General features: G+C 43.5%; 1 protein-coding gene across 1 annotated transcript in view; it reads left to right on the top strand.

Annotated features, from left to right (window-relative positions):
• The window catches only part of LOC142296341 (ezrin-like), a 100,567-nt gene that overhangs the window by 45,428 nt on the left and 34,032 nt on the right, over positions 1-21,107 (top strand). The window contains exons 3-4 of the mRNA XM_075339812.1: positions 7,339-7,422; positions 12,365-12,460. Coding sequence (XP_075195927.1) covers positions 7,339-7,422; positions 12,365-12,460 — 180 coding nt within the window. The remainder of the gene's footprint in view (positions 1-7,338; positions 7,423-12,364; positions 12,461-21,107) is intronic.

Consider the following 21,107-nt stretch of genomic DNA (forward strand, 5'->3'; position numbering starts at 1 on the left):
TGCAAGGCTGCAATGCTAACCACTGAGCCACCAATTTATTTTTTTTTTTATTTATTTTTTTTTGTGCTTCAATTCTTTCCTTCCCTTATTCCAAGAGCCATAACTTTTTAATTTTTTTATCACTATAGCTGTGAGAGGGCTTGCTTTCTGCAGGATGAGTTGTACTTTTGACTGATAACATTCATTTTATCATGTGATATAATGGTAAGGAGAAAACATATTCCAAGTGTGACTAAATAGAAAAAAAAGGTGACCTTCTGCAATAGTTTCTTTTTATTTCCCTCATTCATTTTACCATAAAACTGACCTGTCAGTATGATTCTCCGGATCGGTACAATTACTTAGATGCCAAATATGTATTTTTTTTTTTTTTTTGTGGGGGGTTGAAGAACAAATTCAGAAATTTTTAAACCACAATTCTTGTTTGTGTCTCAGATTTCCGAGAGCCATAACGTTTTACATTTTTGGGATCTGGGGCTGTGTGAGGCCTTGTTTATTGTGCCCCAAGGTGATGTTTTATTATTATTTTAGGGTGTATACGTTGCATTTATTACATTTGTTTCTGTTGTTGTGGCGTCCAAAAAACTACAATTCTGTCGTTTAGATTTTTTTTTTCTCTTGTTACATTGTTTACCGATCAGATTAAGGCTATGTGCGCACGTTGCGTACAAGCCCTGCAGAAATTTCTGCAGCGATCTGAAGAGCACATGTGCGCTTTAGATCGCTGCAGAAATGTCCGTAGTGAGCGCCGATTCCATGCGCTCTGCCTGCAGCTCCTGCCATAGACAGAGCAGGAGCTGCCGGCAAAGCGCAGGAAAGAAGTGACATGTCACTTCTTTTTGCGCAGCGCTTCGGCAGTAGCCGAAGCGCTGCGCTCTTAGACGCCACGTGCGCACGGCCCCTGCACAATCTCCATAGACTGTGCAGGGGCCGCAGGACGCATGCAGTTACGCTGCGCTACAAAGCGCAGCGTAACTGCATGTTTTTACGCAACGTGCGCACATAGCCTAATTTATTTTATATTTTGATAGATCAGACATCTCTAAAAGCAGCGATGCCAAATGTGTATTTTTTTTAATTGTTTTATTTTCAGTGAGGCAAAAGGGGGGTTGATTTTAATTTGTTTAGATTTTTTTTTGTTTGTATTCTTAAAACTTCTTTATTTTAATTTTTACTGTTTTTACTAGTCCCTTTAGGGGACTTGAAGCTGCGATCATCCCATCGCTTGTGCTGTTCAGAGCAGTGTATCAGCACTGCTCTGTATAGAAGAAATTACAGTCGGCGTTCACAGGAGGTTTGTCCTGACAGACATAGGGGTCATCAGCTGATCCCTGGTTGTCATGACAAACCATCAGCGTCCCGCAATCCCGTCACGGGAGTGGGGAATGATGTGCACCCCAAATCCCACTGTCAGAGATTTAACTGGTTAACAGTCGGGGGCGGATCTCCCCCACGGCTGTTGGAGGCACAAGTCAGCTGATCAGCCGTTACGTGTGCGAGCCTGCATCATTGGAAGGGAGATGACCCATGACGTACAGTACAGACCAAAAGTTTGGACACACCTTCTCATCTCTAGAACAACTGTTAAGAGGAGACTTTGTGCAGCAGGCCTTCATGGTAAAATAGCTGCTAGGAAACCACTGCTAAGGACAGGCAACAAGCAGAAGAGACTTGTTTGGGCTAAAGAACACAAGAAATGGACATTAGACCAGTGGAAATCTGTGCTTTGGTCTGATGAGTCCAAATTTGAGATCTTTGGATCCAACCACCGTGTCTTTGTAGAAAAGGGTGAACGGATGGACTCTAAATGGCTGGTTCCCACCATGAAGCATGGAGGAGGAGGTGTGATAGTGTGGGGCTGCTTTGCTGGTGACACTGTTGGGGATTTATTCAAAATTGAAGGCATACTGAACCAGCATGGTTTCCATAGCATCTTGCAGCGGCGTGCTATTCCTTCCGGTTTGCGTTTAGTTGGACAATCATTTGTTTTTCAACAAGACAATGACCCCAAACACCTCCAGGCTATTTGACTAAGAAGGAGAGTGATTGGGTGCTACGCCAGATGACCTGGTCTCCACAGTCAACAGACCTGAACCCAATCGAGATGGTTTGGGGTGAACTAGACCGCAGAGTGAAGGCAAAAGGGCCAACAAGTGCTAAGCATCTCTGGGAACTCCTTCAAGACTGTTGTAAAACCATTTCCGGTGACTACCTCTTGAAGCTCATCAAGAGAATGCCAAGAGTGTGCAAATTAGTAATGAAAGCAAAAGGTGGCTACTTTGAAGAACCTAGAATCCAAGACATATTTTCAGTTGTTTCACACTTTAAGTATTTCATTCCACATGTTTTAATTCATAGTTTTGATGCCTTCAATGTGAATCTACAATTTTTAGAGTCATGAAAATAAAGAAAACTCTTTGAATGAGAAGGTGTGTCCAAACTTTTGGTCTGTACTGTACATAGTGCCTTGATGACCCATGACGTCATGGGTCGTTAAGGGGTTATTAATGTAAGCAAATACTTCCAGTTAGAAATGTAGTATAATTCTTTTGATTAGCTAATTCGCTTACCTCATGTGCAAGGCATTGCAGCTTAGGTATCCATGGTTCTGTCCACTCATATACTGACAGGTGCTAGTGGTCGTTACACTGGATACCCAGGCTACTTCAGTACCTTTCACGTGAGGTAAGGGACTTAGCTTATGAGTACTACGCCCAATTGGAGGTATTTGCTAATATCATTACACGTAAATACTTCTGTGTAACTGGTAACCACACAAACTACAACTTTACCATGACAAACACGAAAAGTCCAGAACTGCGACTGTATAAAATAAGAGCCAGCCTGTGTCAGCCTAGTAAAGGATATCCTGCTGGGCTTTACTCACACACATCAATGAAGGCTTTGTTTGAACACCTTTTATACAAATCCGTATTTGATGTAAATAAATCTTATGCAATCAGTGTAGAGAGAACCACCATTTCTCCAAGCTCCCATTTATAAATATGTATGTTGTACAGGGTCTGTGCCAGACCTCAAATACATGGAAATCGCTCACCTGAAACAATCTCGTGTATATTATTTATACAGTACATGCTTAAAGGAGACCTTTCCCTGGATTGTTTCGTTTAATCGGAGTACCTCCTCCAGTTGCCACTGATTCTGGCACAGGTTTTCTTTTTTACCATGCCCCTCTATTTCAAAGTTATGCCCTCCTTCTTGAAGATGACAATTATCCATTCATCCAACTGGGCTTATACACAGAACCACACTGTGGGCGATTGCTTTTACTCCTCTATAACACAAGTTCTATGGTATATGCCAGATGGTTGAATGGAAAAATGTGTCATACCCTAATAATCATCTATTGTACGAGGGGCTGCTAAGTCTTTGGCTTTACCTAGAAAGAAACGAAATTGGATGATGAATTTTTACATTTATTCCACATACTCTCCCCTGATGTCAACACACTTCTTACATCGGTATTCCAAGTTCTGTAAGCCTAGCAAAAAGAGGGATTTTGGTTGTGCCACAAACTAGGCATCCATAGCAGCCATGGCATCAGAAGTGGGGTGAAATTTGGTGCCCTTGAGGTATTTCTTCAGGTTTGGAAACAGATGACAGTCGGATGGAGCTAGATCTGGTGAATAAGGTGGGTGGGCAACCAGCTGGAAGCCTAGCTCTGCCAGTTTTGTCGTGGTCGCTTGTGCAGTGTGAGCGGAGGCGTTGTCTTGCAGTAACAAGATCCCTTTGGACAGCTTGCCGTGCCTTTTGGCCTTCAGAGCTGCCTTCAGTTGGTCCAGAAGTTCAGTGTAATATGTTGCATTGATGGTGGAACACTTTTAAAAGTAGTCCACTAGCAGAACGCCCTCCTTATTTCAGAACACAGCTGCCGTCACCTTAGTGTCTGATTTTTGCACCCTGAACTTCTTTGGATGAGGAGAACCACTGTGCCTCCATTCTTTTGACTGCTCCTTGTTTTCAGGGTCATATAAATATATCCAGGTCTCATCCATAGTGACCAGTCGATCCAGGAAGTTCTTATCAGTCCGGAAATGCTGACAAATGGACCGGGAAGTTTTCGCTCGCATGCTTCTCTGATCTGATATCAAACATTTGGTGACCCACTTTGCAGATAGCTTCCTCATGTCCAAATGTTCATGGATAATGATGCAAACACGTTCACAGGAAACCCCCATGATGTCTGCTATTGCTTTAGCTGAAATTTGTTGATTCTCGGTATGAGGTTGTGCAGAACATCGAAGAGCTCCGGAACAACAACCACTCTCGGTCGTCCACGTTCCTCCTCATTGGTGCTGGAGTGGCCCATTTTAAATTTGGCAAACCAGTTCTTAACTGTGGGATATGAAGGGCATTGATCCCCCAATGTCTGCGACATATCACCATGAATATCCTTCTCGGACTTTCCTTGCAGAAACAAAAATTTTCTCACTCCTCTACTCTCAGTTGCTGTGAATATCGCATTAGAATCCACCATCTTGTTTTCCCGCGTGCGTAGAACACTGTTGCCATAAGCAACAAACACAACATTTTGAAACATATATTAGACACATAAGGCTTTCATGTGATGTAACATTCGTTACCATAGAAACAAAAAAAGATCACAAAGCCAAAGATTTATCAGCAGCCCCGCGTATCACTAAAGCAATGGGTAACAGATGATTTCTAATGTAATACCAGTCATACACAGAAGGTGACTGTTCAGGAACAATCAGGGTGATCAGCGGCCAGCAATAAAGCAGATAACAGAACACAACAGTATAGGATCGGTAATATCCAAAGTGTCTGATTCATATTTCCTGTGAATTTCTCAGTACACCCTACTCATATTGGCAGGTTTTGCCCATCTTGTCAATGTCACTTGACACATGGATATTATGTGCGGCACACAATACTTGCAGTGTACAGGTGCTGCTTACTATGGCCAAGTTGCTTCTTTTGTTTGCAGCCTCATCTGTCAGTCTGCTCAGGGCTTCAATTTACAAGGTTTTAAAATATTGCTTAGTGCGTAGGTGTGTTTAATCCCATCTGCTTTTTAATCCCACTTACAGTACCTTCAGGTTTAACTATAGTCACTGCTGCAGCTCAGCGTTTAGCCAATTACAGTAACTCTTGGGATATGACTTTTTATTTTACAGATTTTGGGCAAAGTGTTGAGGTTTGAAAGATTTCAATATAATCCAGGATGTGTGCACTAAGTGCATTTTATAGACATCTGTATGGAAAGGGATACTTAAAAGGGTTTACCCAAAAAACAAAGTTCATTTTAAAGTTAATTTTAATCAACACGTCTTGTAGTAATATTATTATTATTATGATTATTATTATTATTATTATTATTAATAAGTACCACAATTGGATGTGTTTAAAGAAAATGTTCCTGTGCTGAGATAATCACCGTGCAGTGACATGGTCTTGTCATACCACATTTCCTTGCCAGTGGAGGACACAAAAGAGAGTATACAGATAGCTCAGAATGGGATCACAGCTGATTCTTTTTGTGAGGTAAAACATTTCCCTGCCTGTTTTTAAAAAATGTTTTACCTCACAGAAAGAAGAATTTATCATCTTGTGCTATATACTTTCTTTGCTTCCTCCCTGGCCCAGGAGATGTGGTATAATCAGACTATGTCCCTGTACGGTCAGACACGGTCATTACATAGTACAAATATAAACTTATATGTTCTGGAGCATCTATTACAGCTTGACAAAGACGTCTCCTGCCGTTCACAAGTGGAGTTATTGTCTGTTGAGGCATGGCATCCCACTATTCTTAAAGGCCGGCCCTCAGGTCATTTAGGTTCTGGGGTACAGAGTTACGACCCTCTACATGGCAAATCAACTGATCCCACATTTGATTTTTATTTATTTTGTCCCTAGTAGCGTCCAGGCATCTTCTCCATGCTGAAAGTTTGCTGATTGGATGTGCTGCAGCCTTTCAACAAGCTTTATTCAGCATCCGAGCTTGAACACGGATGTCCGTGAGAAGTCCGTTTTCAAGTTCAAGCCCTGAACACTAGATGTCCTCTATGAACCACACACTTTACAGTTCGGGTTGTTCATCCCTACTTACAAAACAAGCACTTTTTACCATTTACATTTTGTATTTCCTCTTGGGTTATAAGGTTTCAAGCAGGGCCCGCACTCTTGTAACTGTTGAATTTGTGTTATTCTGTAATGTCTGATACTGTCTGTAGAGGTCCCCTCTGAATTGTAATGTGCTGCCGAATATGTTGGCGCGATATAAATAAAATGTATTATTATTATTTCTTTTTTATTATTCTTATTAATATTATTATTATTATTATTATTATTATTATTATTATTATTAAACATGTGGTGTGGACAAATCTCCTGTTATCCACACAAAAAACCCCCACAGCAAATAGCTAAATAGCTAAATTTTATTCACAACATTTTTACTGGCAAGAGGGAAGGATTTGGCAGCAGAAAAAAACGTTACATGGACAGTTTTCACAGATCTTTAGAAAAGGGGTCTAAACTGCTGTAACAGGTGTCTACATGGTGTGGGCTCTAATTTGGTGCAAAATTGGGGTGTAAAATAAGCCAGCCAAAAGGTAGCCTATGCAGGAGAAAAGTGTTGAACATGTCATGCAGGATGCACCAAAATGGGTAAAGATACTCCTATTAAAGAAGTTGTCCAAACCCAACGATCTTGGGTGACTAATACATTGATTCCTCTCTACTGCCCACAACCGATGATGTGGAGGAAGAGAAGGATTGGACAGGTGTAATTTCAGCTCCAAATCTTTGTACTTCTCTTGTCCAGAGCGGCTTACCCGCCTCTCCCTCTGCAGAAGACATGAGAGTTGGGTGTTGGCCGAACAAGCTATTGAAGTCTATAGACACCTTTGTGCTCAGACTGCACTACACGACTTTACAATAGCCATAAAGCGTTTGTCAGTGTTTTGACAATTGCAAACATTTATTGTTAGCTGTAATTATACAATATTTGTGCACTTACAACATTTTCTTCTGATTTTATTCTATTTGTTAACTGCTATATCGAAAGAGGCAGTAAGATCACGTTCTGTAAGCCAGCCCAGTATTATAACGCCAAGGAGATCAGACTTAATATTATTGTCCCCGGGAAAGAACAGGAATTTCATCACCAAGATTGCATTCTCAGGCCATGTTCATATTTTTACAAACCAGGTCCAAAAAGTAAGATGCATGACACTTTTCTTACATATTGCCGTTTTCTTTTAGTTTTATTGTCTTTTGCATATAACTAAAGTAAAAAAAACCCCACTCTTTTGGTTGCATATGTATATTCATGATGCTTTCTTATTTCAGGTCAATGTGCGGGTAACTACTATGGATGCGGAGCTGGAATTTGCCATACAGCAGAACACTACTGGCAAACAGCTTTTCGATCAGGTGGGCCTTGTAAAATTATAACTTTAAGTATTTAAAAAACTGGCTGCATCAGTATGTTAGCTACTTGTGAACCAGCCAGCAATTTAAAAGAGTTTCCCACTAATAGGACAACCCCTTCTGAATCCTATGTTTCCCCTTTGTAAAATAATAACACCCCTATTCAACTCTGGTGCCGGTGGCGATGCAGCGGTGTTGGCACTGCCTCTTCCGGGGATTGTGTGATATTATTATTATTATTATTATTACTGCTCGGCACAGCTTAATACTTGATTGAGCATCAGGGTGCCTAAGAAGCTTGGTACTCGATCGAGTATCTTGCCAGTGTTCGACTCGAGAGAGAGAAGTTTTCCGTCTTGCGGAAAAATGCTCGAATTTCCAGTTGACTTCCATTATGCTCCGTAGTTGAAACTCTAGTAAGTAACTGCAGCGCCTCCCCTGGTGACGTCCTGTTCCAGCAGGGGCGATTCACACTGGGGGAAGTGAGCGCAGCTCCTTGACGTCCTGTTTGAGACCGCTCTAAAACAAAACGTCACAGGAGGTGCAGTAATAAACAAATTAGCACAATAGGGAGAAGTATACAGTGTAATAAAACAAATTACATAAGTGGTTAGGGTGTAAGAATAGATATTTAGAAAGGACCTAGAAGTACCAGACCAGGCCTTTAACTTCATGAACTTCTTGCTTTATTAAAAGCATACAAAGTGTACACCCGAATTCTTACCAGATGCACAAGTCCAACATAATGGAGGAATCTGCGGAGAAATATTTCAAATGGCCACTATTAGGGATGAGGAATTTGGAATGTAATACTCTCTTAATGGATACTTTAATTAACTCAAAAAGCATGGGCAGAGTGTGAGCCTGAACTCAGGTCAGCCTATGATCTTCTGTGGAGAACATCTGAATATGTCATTAAAAATCCCTGTTAATTTCTTTTTTCATCACCCTCTGGTGATTTTCATGAAATAACTACGTATTGTGTTTGGCTAATGAGCCTCGCACCAGAAACAATAACCGGCTGAGCGCTCATTTGCAAGGAATCTCTGTGTACCAGAAGTAATTGTTTTAAGTTTTTGGCTTGACTTTCTTCATAGACCTTACTTTAATGTATTACATTCCAGCCTCCATTAACTAAGCTGTCCTAATTGTATCAAACCCTGGAAAGCTTTAGGCTATTTCAATAAAACATTTTTATTATTATTATCTTCTTTTTACAAAGATAAAGAATGATTCCTTTCTGACCCTATAGTATGCATAATTGTATTTTTCATTGCCATGGGTAATTGACATCTGACTGATGCCATTTTCCTATTGATATTAAAAGGGGTGTCCACTACTTTGACATTGATGGCCTATCCTTAGGATAGGTCCGACACCCTGCATCACCACAGATCAGCTGTTCTCAGTCCCGGTGGTGGCAGCAAGCAGCTAGAAATGCTCAATTCCAGAGCTGCCCCATCTTCTGATGGCGGTCATGGCCTGGTACTGCACATCCGCCTCTTATTGATCAGAATGGGAGGTGGAGGTGGATGTGCAGTACCAGGCCGCGGTGGGGGTGCGGAGTGTCGGACCCTGGCAGATCAGACATTGATGATCTATCTTAAGGATACGCCATTAATGTCAAAGTAGTGGACAGCCTCTTTAATGTTCAAAGGCTAAAGGGTCGTCTCTATTTTCCAAATGAATCATTAGTTTGTGCTGGTCTCCTGCTTGCTGCACACAGCTCCATTTCACAGTCAAGCACCTGTCATTCTAGTGGACACCGGTAAAAAGTTAATCAAAGTCATAATGTTCGGTGTGTTTTTCATGTTCACAATAGTTTTAAGACTTATCAATATTATTTTACTTAACTGTCATAAAAAAGCTTCCTAAAAATGATAATAAATGCGTGTTACAGCAAGGGTAGGTAATTTTTCTTTGGATCATATTGAAGTTTAGCAGGATACAGTATAATTAAGAGTTCTAGATATGACCGTATTCTTTTATGCCACCATCCATAACACTTCACATAGAGATACAGAATGACATAGAAGTCATTTAGAATTACATATTGTTTAATGAAATTCAAAATGTAGGTAAATCTAAAATAAATCATAATGTTATAAAATAAGATTCTAAACTTGCCCAGCACAACTTTATTGTCCATTTTGAAAAAAATAGATGTTTACAGGATCGTTTTTTTAACATGGGAGTTTATGGAAACAGATTTCTTAACTAATTGCTATTTATCTTACATTTGAAACTGATCCAATAAGAAAAAAAACGGATCCTTTAGAAATTAACCGAAAACAGATGGCTAAATTGCAATCTGTTAATGGATGCGTTTTCCATAGACTCCCATGTTAATAAACGGATCCTTTTTACTTCAATACTTCTGGTATTTCCTGTATAGATTAGAAAGACATGGTGGCAAGCAATGTGAGCTGCCTCTTCTTATCTCAGCACCAGTGTTATTTCCAGTATTCGATTAGAAAGACAGGGTGGACAGTAGTGTAAGCAGCCTCTTTTACTTCCGCACCACTGATATTTCCAGTATTAGATCAGAAAGACATGGTGGCAAGCAATGTGAGCTGCCTCTTCTTATCTCAGCACCAGTGGTATTTCCAGTATTCGATTAGAAAGATAGGGTGGACAGTAGTGTAAGCAGCCTCTTTTACTTCCGCACCACTGATATTTCCAGTATTAGATCAGAAAGACATGGTGGCAAGCAATGTGAGCTGCCTCTTCTTATCTCAGCACCAGTGTTATTTCCAGTATTCGATTAGAAAGACCGGGTGGACAGCAGTGTGAGTAGCCTTTTGACTTTTTGCAAACAGGACTTCTTATGGCTTGCTTTCAAAAATATTTTTCTTGCCACTCTTCCATAAAGGCCAGATTTGTGTAGTATACAACTAAAAGTTGCCCTGTAGACTTATTCCCCCTCCTGAACTGTGCGTCTCTGCAGCTCTTCCAGAGTGACCATGGGGCTCTTGACTGCTTTTCTATTTAGCGCTCTCCTTGCTTGGGATGTCAGTTTAGGTGGACGGCCATTTCTTGGTAGGTTTGCAGTTATACCATACGCCTTAAATTTTCTGGAATCGTGGATTGAACAGTGCTTCTTCAGATGTTCAGAGTTCTCCTCAACTTTCTCCCTGACCTGTCTTGTGTCTTCCTTGGTTTTCATGATTGTTTGATTCCTAATGTTCTCAAACAAACATCTGAGGTCTTAACAAAATAGCTGTAGTTATACTGAGAATAAATTATATACATGTGGACTCAATTTACTAATTATGTGAATTCTAGAGGCAATTGGTCAGGATTTTATTGAGGGGTATCGGACTACAGGGGGCTGAATACAAATGCACATCACAATTTCCAGATTTACACTTTACACTTCACAAATACTTGCTACTTTATGTCAGTATATTGAATAAAAGCCCAAGAAAATATATTTAAGTTTGTGGGTGTAATGTATTATAATTTGAAAAGTTTGAATATTTTTTTAAAACACTGTAAAGGAACTGTTGATAATACTGGGCCCTCACATAAATATTCAATGTGTACCTCACCTAAAATCTTTTTATCAAAACTCCTGACATGTCATACTGATTCATTGAGTATTTTCAATCATTAGTGGTCAGACTGCATAGATCCCAACTAAACAAAGAGGGCAGAATTGCTGAGCTGGGTGCTGTGGCCTTCTGTACTGATCCTTGGAGAAGAAGGCTTACGCCAGTTTCACACATACGGCATTTCGCCGCTTTGCCGGATCCATCGTACTCCAGTACAGTGCAATACAGTACAATGGCATCTCGGCAAGCTCCAGTCACATGCTGTCATGTGACCGAATCATGTGACCGGAGCTTGCCGCAATGCCATTTTACTGTATTGCACTGTACTGTAGTGTGACGGGTCTGGCAAGCGGCGAAATGCCGGATGTGTGAAACCGGCCTTAGTGTGATTTATTTTTCATAAGTCCATATACTACTCTGCTTATGTTGTTGAGCAGAGGCAATCAGAGATGACTACTTCAGTGCCTTCTTTTCAGGGAATGGTGCAGCTGGGTCGCAGCACTTGGACTAACACCGATTAAATCTTCTGTCTGTTAGGCCCCTTTCACACATCAGTGATTCTGGTACGTTTGTACTTTTTTTTAAACGTACCAGAATCACTGACATACACAGACCCATTATAATGAATGGGTCTGCTCACACATCAGTGATTTTTCACTGCACGTGTCTCCGTGCGGCGTACCCGCGTGTCCGTGATTGCCGCACGGAGACATGTCCATTTTTTTCTGGCATCACTGATGTCCCACGGACCACACAGTGGTGTGGTCCGTGAAACACGTGCCAGAAAAAAACGTGATTTTAAAATAAAAATCATTTTTACTCACCCGGCTCCAGCGATGTCCTCTGCAGCCCGTGCAGCTTGCTGCTTCTGAGACGGCTCATTACTGTCGCGCATATTCATGATGCACGACACAGCCGACCCGGAAGCAGCTGCTGCGGGGGTCAGCGCCGGCCGGATGTTGCACCGCGGGAGCGATCAGCACCATGGAGAGCGGGAGCGCGCACAGGTGAGTGAATCTCTAAGTGCAATCACGGGCCACGGAGAACGGAGCCCAGATTGCACTTAGACAACCCACATGTGCTGTGATTCACGGCACACGCAGGGACATGTGCGTGTTTTATACGCCAGTGAAAAACTTCAGTGTTTTTCACGGACGTGTGAAACTGGCCTTACGGTGATATATAAGAAGTTTCCTAACACAATGCCGCATAGATTACGGCTGATCGCTGAGAGTGAGAGCTATTGGACACCCCACGTGATGTGCCCTTTTTTTTCAGACCGCTCTTGTAATAAGATATAGTCCAAAGCAAACACTGCTAAACTATTCTGAGCACTAATTTTACCTGTAGTGTACTTGGGTTGTGTCTTAACAAGTTTTCTGTTGCTCCAGGCGGTGAAGACTGTGGGCCTACGTGAAGTGTGGTACTTCGGACTGCAGTGCACGGACACTAAAGGATTCCCAACTTGGCTGAAACTCGATAAAAAGGTAGGATTGTCTTTCAATCACTCAGTTCAGAAGTCCATACTGAACTGGATTCCTGAGATGTTGTTGATCCTTCAGCTGTCATCACACAGTAATTGTTTAACCTGTGGAGAACTTGTTCCATGAATGGAAGTAATTAAGAGAGACCTGGATTGTATAGAGATATGGGTATAAAGTGAAATTATCACAATTTTTAAGATAGGCCCACTAGTGTCGAACAGCCTGAATAAATACATGTTTTACTTCAGTTTTGTCATAATCCTATTTGCTTACTTATTGGAAAATGTGGACACTATGACCTGATATTTGGCCGATATGTACACACATTCTGAAAAATTATTTGCTCACAAATCCACAGACCGTATCCGCATTTATTTCTTGCAAATTTCATATCGAACTTCACCCTACACTTCAAAGTAGTGAATCAGCACCGTAAATTATACACATGATCTTAACCTTTCTGTCAGTGCCAGAAATTCTGAAAATCCGCCTCTTCTAAGTGTTCTTATAGGGCAATTCACACACAGCTGTTTTATATAATTTTTTAAAACACGCTGCCATCCTTGGTCTTTTATTCCTTACAGACACAACATGCTCTAGGTACTGCAGTTATATTTGCTTTTTTAATATTCCTCTGTATAGAAAAGTGTATGAAAAGCGCATGTGTTTTTGAAGAAAAATAAATGCAAGCAAACAAACGCTCAAACGCTAGGAAATCGTAACATTTACTTTACCAGAAAAAAAACTGCCAAAACTGGAAAGGGAAAAATGTAAACTGCCAACTGATAAAGAAACACATAATGCAGTGGAGATTCACCTTCAGGGTGCACTCTCTTGTGTTTACCATCCAATGAGAGAACACCGGATGTGATATGACACTTGGCCCAAACTCTGCTGTCAGCCGAGTGTCCTCCTACTGGGCTCCAATTCTCTTGAATGCCAGAATCAGAGCTCAAGTGAGGAGAAGAAGGTAAGATTAATTTCTCCATCTTCTATATTCCTGTCCCTACGTATTTCAGACTGCATTCGGATTACATCAGTGCAGTCCGATGTTTCACACACACACACACACCCATAGACTTGTATGGGTGCGTGTGTTCGGAGATATGCAACCATTTGCTGCATGCATCAATTTTTGCAGATGTGCACTGCCCCATAGTATAACACTGGAGCTTGTGCTATCCAATAAAACATCAGATATCACTCGCCCGTGTTATACACTGGCTATATACCAGTGTGAGTGAACACGTAGTGCAAAAGCCCATAGAAAACAGCATTTGTAGTTTTCCCAGCATCTGGAGTGAATAAATCTCAGAGGTATCAAAGATAAGGAGAGCTTCTCATCAGCATAAAGGAAGTTACCAGATAAGTTTTATTAGGACTAGTAATAGTATTTGTCTAACGGTAAGTTTACAGTAGCCGATGGTAGGCCAATAAATGAGACTGTCAATTAATAGCCTGTGTAGACGGCTGACCACACTTCCCATGCACACAGTTATGGTTATAGATTGTGCTCATAGACTGTCATTACTATTGGCGGCATACATATTGTTTACACAGGACAATGTGCTGCCTAAAATTACTATTTTTAAAAAAGCTTAGCAATCATTCAACCCAAGAAATGAGCGTTTTCTTGTTCATCGACCGATTTGGCTGCTTGTTTACATTGACCAATTATTGGGAAACAAGCATACCTACAAATTCTCTTTCACAATGTTTGACCATTGGAAATGCACCCTGACGTTTTAAGGGCATGTTCACATGCCTAATCTTTTGGGGAAAACAGATTCTCCCACCCAAAAAATGAGACATGTTCGGTTTGATCCAATTTGCAGATCAGAATTGCCCTTTAAAGTGAATGGGTCTGGCAAAAAATGTATTTGAATAAAGACCTCCCTCACACTTCTTGTTCAGATGATTAATTCAAAATAGATCCTGGAAATTCCAACGTAATTAGCGGACCCGCGGAAGTTCGGCTTCAGCTGCACTTTGGATAAAAGTTTGGTTTGGGACCTGGACTTGACCCGAACTTGACCCTGAACCCCGAACTCCATATAAGTCAAGGGGGACCCGAACGTTGGTGCTGTAGAATGGCTGTAAAACTGTTGTAGTAAGGACTGGGGGGCTGCAAAAGGAAGTAAAAAGGGGCAATTATCCTGCAAACATGTGGATATGGAATAAATTTTAAAAAAATTACGAAGGCTCACTCATTTCTAACACTCGTGAAAAATTCCAGGCCTACCAGTGACCAGCAGTGACCTATGGAGCCTTGTTCTGAGAAAGTTCTTAAAGCTCCATAGGAATCCATGGACATAGTGGGACATTACACTTTGGATTATGTCGAAACTTCCAGGATTTATTTTGAAGTAATAAATTGGTGAACGAGGGGGTGTGGGGAGTCTTTATTCAAATAAACGTTTTTTTTTTCTCAGTGTCTGTGTCTTTTTTTAACTTTATACTTGTTGAGTTAGTAATGATAGACATCTCTCCATTATTAACCCCTGGGCTTGATGTCAGCTGTCAATTCACAGCTGACATCAACCCCATGAGTATTACCCCGATTGTCCATCCAACAGGGCAATCGGAAGAGCCGGGTGAAGCACCAGAATTTTCACATCTGGGGCAGCTGTGGGCTGCTATTTTTAGGCTCGAGAGGGCCAAATAACCATAGGCCTTCTTCTTTACCTTGGCTAATTATCAAAAATAATGGGGACCCCATGCCATTTTATAAAATTAGTTAAATAATTTCAAAAAACGGTGTGGGATCCCCTCTGTGTTGATAAATAGCCAAGGTAAAGCAGACAACGAAGGCTACACCACATAATTTTATTTTTATTGTGCACAGCAACATACAGTCATCTTCAGCATGCAATCAAGCTTGTTTATTTGCTGCACTGCAGCCTTTCAACAAACTTTATTAACATACGAACAGCACCTGAACTCGGACACAGACTTTTTTTTTTTTTTTAAAAGTTCGAGCCCCAGAAAACCTGGTGTCTGGTACAAACCACGAACTTTACCATTTGGGTTCACTCATCCATAGATGACTCCTCGTTGTATCTTGGTCCACAACTCTCAGAACCAGCAGCCTACATTTATGAACAATGCTATGAAATACCACACCTCTGAAAACACTATACATCTCTCCTTCTAAGAATAGATTTGACAAGCACATATAGTTGAGTCATGGCTTATTTCCGTAGTACAACAATGTATTAACTAACTTCCCAACAACTCATAGACCAAACGATTACATCAATAACATATTGCTTAGAAAAGCCAAAAGGGCAAATGTAGGTATGAAAAACAACAAGAGCTCGATTTGCATTTGTTGTGTGTACATATAGCAAAACACACAAAAAACAAGTAACTATATAAAGCAGGTCATGCACCCTGAATAAGAATTAAAATGGTCTATTAGGTGAATCCATACAAATAATCCATTAACCCCTTCCTGAAGTTTTTGTTTTTTCACCCACTGCTTCCAAAAGTCATAACCTTTTTATTTCTATGTCCACATAGCTGTATGAGGGCTTGTCTTTTTTTTCATGGCGAGTTGCATTTTTAAATTAAATCATCCATTTTACTACATCGTGTACTGGAAAATGGGGGAAAAAAATTGCTAAAAAAGATGCAATTCTGACATTAAGAATTGTTTGTATGGTGTCCATTGTGTGGTAAAAATGACTTGCCACCATGATTCTCCTAATCAGTATGATTTCGGCAATGCCAAGCTTGTCCAGTTTTTTTTTTTCTTATTTTAGTAGTGAAAAAAATTTAAAATCTATTTATTTATTTTTTTTCACTACTAAAATAATTGTTTCACCATTTTCCGATGTATGCAACTTTTGCATTGTTGTAGCGATGGAGCTGTGTGAGGACTTTATTTTTTTCAGGACAAGCGGACATTACCGTATTTTTCGCTTTATAAGACACACTTTTGTTCCCCCAAATTTTGGGGGAAAGTAGGGGGTGCGTCTTATAAACCGAATATACGGGGGGGGGTGTACATATATATATAATAGTGCAGGGTCCGCTCTGGAGTGGTGCTGGGGGCAGGTGAAAGCTGTGGGCGGCAGCGTTAGATCTCCTGCTCCCGCTCATATAATATGCACAGCCGCTGTACATCAGCGTGGTGCTGAAACCGCATCGCGGTGATGGGCTGGGGCAGCGGGGCATATTATATGTGCCTGTGCTCCCTTTGATCGCACATGATCCCCCCTGTGTTAGATATGGCCCCCATACTGCTGCCCATAGTAAAATAAAAAACCTTTACTTACCTCCAGTGCTGATCTCCCGGTTTCCTGCTGCTGCTGTCTGTGATAAGGCACACAGAGATGATATCACTCTGCCGTGCCAATCACATGACCGTCAGCAAGAACCAGGAAGTGGAAGAGGCCGGAGCTCAACCCCACAAAGGGAGACACAGGGATTACAGCACTGAGAAGGTAAGGAAAGAGTGTTTATATTATGGGCAGCAGTATGGGGGCCATATCAAACACAGGGGAGATGTGCCATCTATAGTGGCCATGGGCAGCAGTATGGGGGCCATATCAAACACAGGGGAGATGTTCCATCTATAGTGGCTATGGGCAGCAGTATGGGGGGCCATATCAAACACAGGGGAGGTGTGCCATCTATAGGGGCCATGGGCAGCACAGGGGGACGTGTCCCAGCACAAGGGGGCTGTATTCAATATAAGGGGGCCATATCCAGATTAAGGGGGTTAATTTTATGATGGGGGGCTATGAGGGACATATAACCTATATGATTTGTTAGATGGACACTGGCATTATAAGATGGACCCCATTTAACATATAAAAAAAATTCTCTTTTCCTTCACCAAATTTGGGGTTGCGTCTTATAATCAGGTGCGTCTTATAAAGCGAAAACTACGGTAATCCTAATACCATTTTAGAACAGTTTGACTAATGATGAGTGAAAATACTTTATCATCAAGTCTAAGATCAGATTCTGATGGAAACGCGTCTGGTGTTCTGTCACTGGCTGTGACTCCTGTCTATATATGTGAGAACTACACGTTTTGTACTGTTTTTAAAGAAATCATTAAAGAGTGGATTTTATCTGAATACTCCCTCCGGAAGCTGGATCCTTTTTTCTTCTTTGTTCCAAGCACGCTGAAACAGCAGCAGGCTCTCTTGCATCCAGGACGTCAGAGATATAGACGTCGGCATTGGGGTGAGCTGGACTATTTTTTTGTTTTTCGGTCAGACAGTCGGACTTCCCAATAGTTGACTTCCGTTATGCAATAGCACCAATTATGTGTGTTTGTTGTTTGGGTTTTTTTTTTATACTTTTATTCTTAACTAGAAGGTGGCCCGATTCTACGCATCAGGTATTCTAGAATTTACGTATTGTGTAGTTAATGTATGATTTTTGTTATATATATATATATAGATGTTGTTCTGTGTAGTTGCCAAGTGTTTGTGTAGGGCGCTGTACATGTTCTGGGTGTTGTCTGGGTGTGGCGGGGGGTGAGAGCGGTGTTGTTTGTGTGTTGCGTTGTTTGTGGAGCGCTGTGTGTGTGTGTTGCGCGATTTGTGTGGGTGTGGGGTGTGTGTGTGTGTGTTTTGGTGGGAGGTATGTTTTGTGCAATGTGTGTGTTGTGCGGCATGTGCGTATATTTGTGTGTGCCGCGCTGTTTGTGTGTTGGGTGTCTGTGTAGGGCGGTGTTTGTGGTTCCCAGTGTGGTGTGTTGTGTGGCGGTGTGTGTGTGTGTTTTGGGGGGAGGTGTGCACCCCCCATCGTGCTCCATCCCCCATGCTGCATACTCCCCATCGTGCTCCATCCCCCATGCTGCGCACCCCCCATCGTGCTCCATCCCCCATGCTGCGCACCCCCCATCGTGCTCCATCCCCCATGCTGCGCACCCCCCATCGTGCTCCATCCCCTATGCTGCTCACCCCCCATCGTGCTCCATCCCCCATGCTGCGCACCCCCCATCGTGCTCCATCCCCCATGCTGCGCACCCCCCATCGTGCTCCATCCCCTATGCTGCTCACCCCCCATCGTGCTCCATCCCCCATGCTGCGCACCCCCCATCGTGCTCCATCCCCCATGCTGCGCACCCCCCATCGTGCTCCATCCCCCATGCTGCGCACCCCCCATCGTGCTCCATCCCCCATGCTGCGCACTCCCCATCGTGCTCCATCCCCCATGCTGCGCACCCCCATAGTGCTCCATCCCCCATGCTGCACACTCACCATCGTGCTCCATCCCCCATGCTGCGCACTCACCATCGTGCTCCATCCCCCATGCTGCGCACTCCCCATCGTGCTCCATCCCCCATGCTGCGCACCCCCCATCGTGCTCCATCCCCCATGCTGCGCACCCCCCATCGTGCTCCATCCCCCATGCTGCGCACTCCCCATCGTGCTCCATCCCCCATGCTGCGCACTCCCCATCGTGCTCCATCCCCCATGCTGCGCACTCCCCATCGTGCTCCATCCCCCATGCTGCGCACCCCCCATCGTGCTCCATCCCCCATGCTGCGCACTCACCATCGTGCTCCATCCCCCATTCTGCGCACCCCCCATCGTGCTCCATCCTCCATGCTGCGCACCCCCCATCGTGCTCCATCCCCCATGCTGCGCAACCCCCATCGTTCTCCATCACCCATGCTGCCCACCCCCCATCGTGCTCCATCCCCCATGCTGCGCACCCCCATCGTGCTCCATCCCCCATGCTGCACACCCCCCATCGTGCTCCATCCCCCATGCTGCCCACCCCCCATCGTGCTCCATCCCCCATGCTGCGCACCCCCATCGTGCTCCATCCCCCATGCTGCACACCCCCCATCGTGCTCCATCCCCCATGCTGCGCACCCCCATCGTGCTCCATCCCCCATGCTGCGCACTCCCAATCGTGCTCCATCCCCCATGCTGCGCACCCCCCATCGTGCTCCATCCCCCATGCTGCGCACCCCCCATCGTGCTCTATCCCCCATGCTGCGCACTCCCCATCGTGCTCCATCCCCCATGCTGCGCACCCTTCATCGTGCTCCATCCCCCATGCTGCGCACTCCCCATCGTGCTACATCCCCCATGCTGCGCACTCCCATCGTGCTCCATCCCCCATGCTGCCCACTCCCCATCGTGCTCCATCCCCCATGCTGCCCACTCCCCAATCGTGCTCCATCCCCCATGCTGTGCACTCCCCATCGTGCTCCATCCTCCATGCCGGCTCCGTCACGATCCCAGCAGCGCAAGGTTATGTCTGGCGCTGCTGGGATCGTGACGGAGCCGGTGTATGCTGGTAACTATGATACACATCGGGTAACTAAGGGACCTTAGTTACCCGATGTGTATAATGGTTACCAGCGTTCACCGGCTCCGTCACGATCCCAGCAGCGCAAGGTTATGTCTGGCAATGCGTGCGGAGGGCCGGGGCAAGCGGACAATCCATGCGGAGGGCGGGGCCAGGCCGAGGCGAGCGACCAATCCGTGGGGGGGGGGCGGGGCAAGGCCGCTGGGGAGCCGGTGTACACTGGTAACTATGATACACATCGGGTAACTAAGGGACCTTAGTTACCCGATGTGTATAATGGTTACCAGCGATCACCGGCTCCGTCACGATCCCAGCAGCGCAAGGTTATGTCTGGCGATGCGTGCGGAAGGCCGCGGCGAGCGGCCAATCCGTGCTGGGGGCGGGGCCAGGCCGAGCCAGCGGCCAATCAGACGGTTGTCACCGTAAGGACACAATTTTGGAGCAAGACAGACAGACAGACAGACAGAATAAGGCAATTATATATATAGATGGTGGAAAAGGGGTTGATTCAAAATTTAGTTTCTTTTTTTTTTAACGTTTTTTATTTTGTACTGTAATTGTTAGTCCTGTCAAGGGACTTGACCCTGCGATTGTATGATCACCTGTACTATATACTTCAATATTACTCTATATAGTAAATACCATTGTCTCTCTTAAAGCCCAGCCACACGCTGTGTTTTATCAGAGCGCCATGGTAACAGACAGGGATTTTCAGCAGACCCCCAGCTGCCATAGTGTTCCATCTGCGCCCGGCGGTCACGTCGTGGGTGAGCGGCGTACCTCATGTTGGCGCTCTGTAAATGCTGCTATGGGCGAAGCTCCACTCTACTCATAGCTGATAAAGGCTGTTACACACAGCCAGGTTCTGCCTCTATCTGCCAAGTATGGTGCGGACTCAGCTGCTGAGCCTGCTCCATACACCCTCTTCTGACTTGCGCTGTATATATCGTGGATGTTGAGAATTGGTTATAGAAAATTAAAAAGTGCATAACAGTACAAAACAAAATACAAGACCAACTAAAACAGCATGATGAGAGTTGAAGTAATACCTTGTGTCTCATATAAGAGGATAAAACCTTCATCATAGATAAAATATGTCATATATTGGGTAGAGTGAAAGTGCATAGAAAATCTGCATATTTGTGCAGGCCCAAGATAGTAAATAAACCAAATAGAGTATACATTACATATAAATATTACAAAAGTGAATACTACAAAAAAGCAGATGAGGCATTCCAAGGAGAACAGGGAGGTATCACCATGAATGGGCTTCCTCAGGAGTGTTTCCCAATGCAGTTGTTGCATGGCCTCACCAGTTATTACTGTACTGCAGCTTTTCTTATATCTTTTCTGTTTTATTGAT

Source organism: Anomaloglossus baeobatrachus, chromosome 3, assembly GCF_048569485.1.
Source record: "Anomaloglossus baeobatrachus isolate aAnoBae1 chromosome 3, aAnoBae1.hap1, whole genome shotgun sequence".
Classification (NCBI taxonomy): domain Eukaryota; kingdom Metazoa; phylum Chordata; class Amphibia; order Anura; family Aromobatidae; genus Anomaloglossus; species Anomaloglossus baeobatrachus.